Genomic DNA, 8367 nt, shown 5'->3' with positions numbered 1-8367 from the left:
GTAAACCTTCCATATATTATCTCATTTAATGCATGCACTCAGCATTGTAATGCTCTATTTCACGCAAGTAAAAACAAAGCCAAACATTGATAAATCACTTGTTAACAAAGTGCATTTTGATTTAGGTTTGACATGTGTTTCGACACATGTGTCAGAAGGTACTATGGAAACATAGTGGACAGTCCCAATTATAACAGACTGAGAGGACACATATTTGGAGAAGGGTGTTAGCAGTCGTTCTGATTATACAACTTGAGCAGAAGTGACAGAAGGCAGTGACAGGCACCTCACAGAAGAAAGAACAATCCGAGTGCATGTGATCATGACCAAACACAGCCAGAAAAGCTGTCATTACTAGTTGAAGAATGTCAACCCAGGCTAAAGGTAGGCACTATCCAAAAACTTAAGAATGCAGCAGACGGGCCCGGCAGCGTGGCCTAGCGCCTAAAGTCTTTGCCTTGAACGCCCCGGGATCCCATATGGGCACCAGTTCTAATCCCAGCAGCTCCACTTCCCATGCAGCTCCCTGCTTGTGGCCTGGGAAAGCAGTCGAGCATGGACCAAACCTTTGGAGTCCTGCACCCGCGTGGGAGACCCGGAAGAGGTTCCTGGTTCCTGGCTTCAGATCGGCACAGCACTGGCTGTTGCAGCCACCTGGGGAGTGAATCATCAGACGGAAGATCTTCCTCTCTGTCTCTCCTCCTCTCTGTATGTCTGACTTTGTAATAAAAATAAATAAATCCTAAAAAAAAAAAAAAAAGAATGCAGCAGACATCTGTATATAATCTACATATCAGAAAACATGCAGCCCACAAAAGCTAAAAGTGTTTTTTTCTCCCAAGGGCAGACTCAAGAGTGTTTAAGAACCCAATAATAGAGAGCAAATAAAGATATTAAAATAGGAACATCCAGTTAAAGGAAGAAGTCAGAAAGTGAGAAAATGTGGAAGCCAAACTCACAGGGGATTACTTAAAGGAACTTCGAAAGTTGGAGTGTAAGAACATACAGACAATTAAAATGAAATAAGATGAAAGGATTCTCTTAGTCTTAGATCCAAGGAGTTTTCTCTGCCTTTCTTTTTTTTTCAGTCTAGAAAAAATAGAAAGCAGGTAAGATATTTAGCCAACTAGATAGGTTAGTCATGTGACAGCTATAAGAATTCAGAGAATAACTAGCAGGAAGCTGTAGACTAGCAGTACCAGGACAGAACAGATACATTCATTGTTGATTTTGTTAAATTCTGAGTGATTCCAACAGGTTGAAACGCTGCAGCGACTCCAGGCAAGTCAACCTCGACAACGTGGACAGATACTAAGGGAGATGGATGAGAGGCACACTTGTTGTTCTGAGACAGGTCTAAAAGTAAGGGGTAGAGACTATCTGCTGTAATAAATGACCACAAAATATTTCCACGGCTTACTGAGTTAAACCCAATGTGCTTGTTTGGGAGGACATATCACACACACACTGCCATGCCCTTCAGGAACACTGGCCTGCATCCATCATAGATGGGTCTTCCATGTACGGCCACATGGGAAAACAAAGTCCAAGAAAGACTACATGAAGAGTGTCTGGGTATAGGCTTTCTCTGCTTCCACTCACACTGGTGTGAACTCAGCTGCAAGGAGTCCACCTAGCTGAAAGGAATTCTTGCTTAGCTGTGTACCTGGAAGGAAGGGAAACGGGATGGTGAAGCACTGGCCCCACCTCCGTTCTTGATGGGTACAGAGAATTTTCAACTTCCCAAGGCAGCCAAAGGCAGACAATATAGGACAGTTCATTCCACCCAAGGATGAATGCTAAAGTAGGATATGTAATTAAAACCAGAAAAAAATCATTTTTAGACAAAACTGATGTAAAGGGAACATGCACATGAAGGTAAAACTGACATCAGGGAAAAGTGCCCTTCCTTCTGAACCCTTACCTCCAGGGCCAATTTTAGAGCCAAAGACTTGGGGGAAGTGTTTCATACAGCGCAACAGCAGGAACCACGAGGAACAGATGGAAGACGGTGCCTCCGACAGCACCAACGCGAAGATTCAGATACAAGGCAACTCTCAGTCATGCCTCCTTACTATTCTCCCACACCTCTTTGTCATACTAGAAAATATTCATTTGAAAATGATGCAAAATCTTTCAGGGTCCTAGAGGTGATTTACCCTACAGCTTCCTACTTGGAAATCTATAGGGCACTTTCAGCTTTGAATTATTCATGGAAGAAACAGAGTTCTTACCACCTTCATACAGAGGAAACCCTATGCCCCAACCAGAGGCAGCCACCATGACCACTTCGTTTAGAGCTAGAAGAAACACAACTGGATGGTTGTGTAGGGAGCCCTCTCCTCTCTCCCACCAGGAATAGTCTGGTAGTCTTAACTGAAAATTCACTGTGTGCTACATAGTATGCTTACAAACGCGGACTCAAAACAGCGCACAAAAGGGCCTAAAGAGGAGGAACCTGAACCCAGAAAAGTTAAGGAACTCACTCAAGGTGACCCAGCTCTCAAATGTCCAAGCAGAATCTAAACCAGTTGAGTTCCAGGTTTGTGCTTTCCATCACTGCCTTCTGCCTCCTGTGTTCTGCCTCACTGCACCCTGTCTTGGATGATATTTAGTGCCTCCAGGTAAGAGGTAACAGGATGGGGTGAAAAATAACAGAAGAATAAACCAATTAGCAAAGAGTGTCTTGTGAAGTTACTCTAATATCAGCATTCTTCAAGTTGGCTGGCCTATGCTTCATTTTGCGATCTCTGTAGTTGCCAAAAGACTACAGCATGAAAGTGAGTTTTTCTATTTAACTTCCTTCTTCCCTCCACCTCAGAAGTACTGTGCTCCCTGCCTTGTCCTTCAAGGGGGTGACCACTCCCTTGCGAATGCAAGCACTAAATCCTTCATCTTGGCAGGGAGAAAGAGATGGAAAGGAAAGCCTCAAAACTGGTATTTTAAGCTTTACACACCGGAACCCAATCACTGACAATATTTTATGTTAACCACCCTGTAGAGCATTGGGGTAGCATCGGAGGGGGAGCAGCGAGCTTCTGTGCTAGTCTGTAGTCTAGACTGCCCTACTGAGGAATAGGACAGCCTGGGCAGAGCACAGCAAACAGACTGGATGTGTGTCCCAAGGTTTGATCTTGGGGATGGAGTGAGGAGTTTTTTCAAGGTCAAAGTGAAGCGCTGGGTAACTTTTAAGGAGAGATTCTAGGATGTCAGTAATGAACTCTTGTACTGCCTTCCTCCCAGATGTCCCTGAAGTCCAGTTTATAACAAGGCCAATAACTCACTTCTTGATCAATGAATCCACTTGTTCAGTTCTCTTGACATCAGGGCCCAAATGATCATGAATTACTTACGGCAAGTGTAATGCAGCGAGCCACCACCCGCGCTCACTTCCAAGCACGGCCATGGTTTCCTGACAATGTACACACGAACAGTTGCCAAATGGAAGGTTTAGGTATACCACACGTGCTTTTTAAATTATTTTTCCACATCACTTACTAAGCATCTAATTTAATCAATCACTACACATGAGGACAATGAGGGTAGATGGAAAGTTTGAGAAAGCAAATATGAACAGGAAGTTTGGCAGCTTAAAAATATTCGAGCAGGGTAATCTATCCAAGGAAAGACAGGTTTAAAATGGATATGCGTCTTCAAATAACCTTAGGCCAATAAGTTCTCTGGAACATTAGTTTTCTCACCTTATGAAACAACAGTTTATTCATTTAACTCATACTGCAGCCGGCTTAACAACTGGCTCTGGAACCACACAAACCATGCATGGATGAGACAGTGAGACAGGGCTTCAGTTTCTTTGTTACCATTTGGATGTCAGTGAACTTGGGGCAGAGGCACTAGAATTAAATCATCCACCCCAATCTCTTAGCACAGTTTCTGGCACCTATCACTGCTTGGCTGTTTTCATTTGTATTATTACTGACAAAGCATATTGCCCATTCTGCGCTGGGAAAGAGGCCCAGAATGCCAAGTCTGTTCCAAGGAGTTCATGTTGCTAGCCGCTAGGAAGAATAAAGCCAACAACGGTTTATTTATTTTGTTTTTTAAAGGAGGAGAAATTGCCAGTTTCCACCAGCTACCTAGAGGGCGTGAAAAGAAAACGTCAAATGTTCCCCTGGGGAAAAAAACCTTCTTAGAAAAGTAGCTGGAGTCCAGTAGCACTGGGACTAGAAGTACCAGTTGAGTCTAAGAACTGTTTGTGGGCATAAGGTTATGCTTCTTGAAGCTGTTGATCTAGAACTTTCTATGTGTGCAAATCCTCTGTAGCAAGCAGCAGTCCAAAGCACAGTCACTCATTAGCTTCCCATCCAGATACACAATCATTAATTACTGCTGCTGGACTTCCTTCTTGCACAAAACAAAAAAGCCCTTAGTAATGACAATTCAAGTGAGGGTTTGGAAAACATTTTCATATCTTGCTGTCAGCATTTGTGATGTACCCTTTCAACATAAACTGGAATCCATACCCGTCTGCACAGCCAAGGAAGGGGTCTGCCAGCACCGAGACTTCGGGGACACTTCTAAAAACGCACTCAGCTTTTGAACCCGGCGCCAGCGCTGAGTCAGCAGCTTCGCGGGGTCAAGAGGCAGCAGATGAATGCTTCCAGTGCAGTTGCAGGGTGTCTGTGCTGCAGGAAGGGTCTAGGCGCCCAGTGCCCAGAAGGCATCAAGGCTCTGGAGGCCCCAGCAGGGCTCCGGGTGCCCCTTTTGGAGAACGAACGTCATTCCCTTCTCTGTGTGGCCAGCACAGAACGGAACGCTGAGGTGTTTTTTTGTTTTGTTTTTTTTTTCTTCTCCACCCCCACACTCAGCTTCCTTGCTGGAGTCTGTCCTCCTTTAAATAGGAATGCAAGCGGACTCCATGCTCACCTCCAATCAGCTTGGAGGAGCTTGGAGGGTGCAGGGGCAGTGCTCACCAGCCCCTAGCAGGAACACCGTGCCCCTCACGCATTCCCTGTGGGTGCTCACACCACCGCTCTCAGGGGCGGAGCGTAATCAGAGACTCCAGGGGGGTTGGGGGCAGGGCAGGGCGGAGCAAGCTGGAGACCCATCCCTGCTCCCCTTCGGCTCCCAAGGAGACTGACAGTGCCTGGGCACCCGCCCCATCCAATGAGCGCGTCACAGGGCGGGCCCTAGAACAGACGGCTCAGGCTACTAAGAGTCCTTGCGCGGCTGTGGGAAAGCAGAGTGGAGCCAGGACTTGCCTAGCGTGGAGCAGGCGCCAGAGCCATCGCAGACCCCCAGGCACACCAGCAGCGCGCCTCGCACCACACCGCCCTGCTCGTCGTGGGACGGAGCGGAGCTGCAGCCCCACGCATCACCCAGGACCCACTCGCCACCACCGCCTTCGCAGCACCCATGGGGACCAGGAGACTTTAAAGGAGTTTGGGGTTTCGGGAGCAGGGAAACCACCGGTACGGAGAAGTGGATTCTTTTTCATTAGAAATGGGTTTTGTTTGGGGTTTTTGTTTTGTTTTGTTTTGTTTTTGTTTTTGTTTTTATGCCTCCCTACCCCTCCCACCCACTCCTGTCCGATTGTTTAGATCCTGTGCTGGGTAGAAGACAGTGGGGACCTTTGGCTGCAAATCGATCTACACGCACATGCACACACACACACACACACACACACACACCCTGCACAGATACCCTGCACTAGCTCCCCCATCCTCCCTCTGCTTCTTTGTTAGGTTATTTTAGACAGAGCTGCCTCGCCCTGGCGCAGTCCGATTGGTTCTGCCAACGAGACTGCGAGAGAAGTAAAGGGCAGAGTGCACCTGGCTGTGTGGGCAGGTATGCCCGGGGTGCCGGCTGTATGTGCACTGGCGAGTGTGCAAGCGTGGGATGCAGTTATGTACCACTCTGTGTGTGTGTGTGCGGGGGGAGGTGATCTCTGCACGCAGAAGTGTTATCGGGAAGGTTTGTCACTGTGGATGTGACATTACCACCCCAGTTGTTCCAGCCGGTCTGTGTGTTCACCCTAAATCGCACTGGTTTCGAGGGAACACCTGCCACTGTGTCCAGTCGCCAGGGCGTGATCCAGCGCCCGCCCTCGGGGTGCGACCTGGAGCAAAACCTAAAGGTGGGCGTGATAGGGAGGGGGCAGAAATGAGACCCCCGAGCACTCCCGGGCTTTGGGCGTCTCTTCTCCCTTTCAATCCCCTTGGTGTCCTTTCTTGGGGGCGGGGAGCTTCTCCCATTCTGCCAGGACACAGCGCTCTCCTTTGCTTGGGGACTTCGCATGCTCTCCCAGCCCGCCTACCTTCTCTCTTTTGGGAGTTAGACCGGGCTGAGGGGTAGTGGCCGCTCCCACCGTCCACCTGCCCACCCGACCAGGGTCCGGGATCCAGGGTCCTCCTGTGTGCTCCTGCTCCACCCCCACTGAAAACCCTTGCGAGGCACTTGGCTCGCGGAACCCCAGCACTCTGTGGGTCCTGGGGAGGGACGCCCTGACTTTGACGGCGTCTCACTTCCGTTTCTGCAGATCCCAGCTCCTGCCTTTCGCCTCGCCTCGTCATTGATGGGCAACCAACTGGACCGCTTCACCCACCTCAACTACAGTGAGTTGCCTACGGGAGACCCGTCTGGAATCGAAAAGGACGAGCTGCGGGTCGGGGTCGCTTACTTCTTCTCGGATGAGGAGGAGGACCTGGACGAACGAGGGCAGCCCGACAAGTTCGGTGTGAAGGCACCCCCAGGCTGCCCACCCTGCCCGGACAGTCCTAGCCACCACCACCACCACCTGCTGCACCAGTTGCTCCTCAACGAGACTCAATTCTCTGCCTTCCGAGGCCAGGAATGCATCTTTTCCAAAGTGAGCGGTGGCCCTCAGGGCGCCGACCTGAGCGTCTACGCAGTCACCGCGCTGCCAGCGCTCTGCGAGCCTGGCGACCTGCTGGAGCTGCTGTGGCTGCAGCCGGAGCAGGAGCCGCCCGCGCCCGCCCCGCACTGGGCCGTCTACGTGGGCGGCGGGCAGATCATCCACCTGCACCAAGGCGAGATCCGCCAGGACAGCCTGTACGAGGCGGGCGCGGCCAACGTGGGCCGGGTGGTGAATAGCTGGTACCGCTACCGCCCGCTGGTGGCCGAGCTGGTGGTGCAGAACGCTTGCGGCCACCTGGGCCTCAAGAGCGAGGAAATCTGCTGGACTAACTCGGAGAGCTTTGCGGCCTGGTGCCGCTTCGGAAAGCGGGAGTTCAAGGCCGGTGGGGAGGTGCAGGCTGGCACGCAGCCCCCGCAGCAGCAGTACTATCTCAAGGTGCACCTGGGCGAGAACAAGGTGCACACTGCCAGGTTCCATAGCCTGGAGGACCTCATCCGCGAGAAGCGCCGGATCGATGCCAGCGGCCGCCTGCGCGTACTCCAGGAGCTGGCCGACTTCGGGGATGACAAGGAGTAGCCGCCAAGGGGCCATCTGCCCGCCGCCTCCCCGCACCCGCGCTCCCTTCCCACACCCACCCGGGGCTTTGCAGCCGGTGACTCTAGAACTCCCGACCCCTCCCGTGGAGTCTCGGCCTGCTGCACCCCAGCACCCCTTGGCCAGCGGCAGGAGGGGGGTGCGCGAGCGCGCCTAGCCCAGAGTTGCGGTAGTGGGGACACAGTGGGTGGACCCAGCGCGCCCCTTTGCCTGGAGTTGTACTGGGGACAGAAGGACGCAGGCTAAGGGGAGCAGGGTCATAATACAGTGGTTGGTCAGTGACTTGGACAGGGAAAGCACCCTTGACTGAAAAAAGGGGGGCTATCGCCGCACCCTACCCCTTAACACAAAAACCGAAGCTAGGCGAGATGCGTCCCCAGGTGGCAGGATTTCCAAGAAATCGAGCCCGTCCCTTTTGCACTTGTGAGTAATTCCACAAGAGAGCACTTCGGGAATCAACTCATCCTGAGGCTGCCAGAGACTTTTCCAGCTGTCTAGCCCCAGGTCTCCTGCCTGCCCCGTGTTCAGCGCCCCGGGCTGCTTCCTGGCTCTCAGGACTGAGGGAAGCAAGCGCCACCCGGACCTGCATTCGCCAGCGAGTCTGGGAAGCCTTATCTGTCCCAGGAAGAAAATTGCGCAGTTAATTTGGTGAGAATAGCCAGCCCCTCCTAAGAAAGGGAGACCCGGAGCACCTGGTGTGCTGAGCTGAGCGCTAGTCATTTTGACCCCTCCTCCGCCCCCTCCCTGAGCTGCTGAATTGCAAAAATCTTAGTATTTTTAAAAGGGTTGGAGGAAAGCAAGGGAGAGAACATGCAACATTCCGGAAACCAGCATTCTTACAGCACCATAGCCAGTATATTTAGTTTGGGTCCTAACATAGAAATCCTAGAACGCGGGGAGTGGAAATTAAGTTTTAAAGATGAGAGAGCAATTTT

At 51.2% G+C, this 8367-nt stretch overlaps 1 protein-coding gene across 1 annotated transcript; it reads left to right on the top strand.

Moving 5' to 3' along the window:
- The first annotated feature begins 5175 nt into the window (after window positions 1-5175).
- LRATD1 (LRAT domain containing 1) lies at window positions 5176-8044 on the top strand. The gene is made up of 2 exons (XM_004582606.2): window positions 5176-5432; window positions 6500-8044. The coding sequence occupies exon 2, from the start codon at window positions 6536-6538 to the stop codon at window positions 7412-7414; it is 879 nt and encodes a 292-aa protein (XP_004582663.1). The 5' UTR covers window positions 5176-5432; window positions 6500-6535; the 3' UTR covers window positions 7415-8044.
- Window positions 8045-8367: the final 323 nt, after the last annotated feature.

This window comes from Ochotona princeps, chromosome 8 (assembly GCF_030435755.1).
Source record: "Ochotona princeps isolate mOchPri1 chromosome 8, mOchPri1.hap1, whole genome shotgun sequence".
NCBI lineage: Eukaryota > Metazoa > Chordata > Mammalia > Lagomorpha > Ochotonidae > Ochotona > Ochotona princeps.
The sequence above is the reverse complement of the archived record's forward strand: the minus strand, read 5'-3'. Positions and strand labels throughout refer to the sequence as shown.

Bases quoted from the DNA above. Each gene is read 5' to 3' on its own strand.
- LRATD1 (XM_004582606.2), top strand. From the start codon at position 6,536: ATGGGCAACCAACTGGACCGCTTCACCCACCTCAACTACAGTGAGTTG.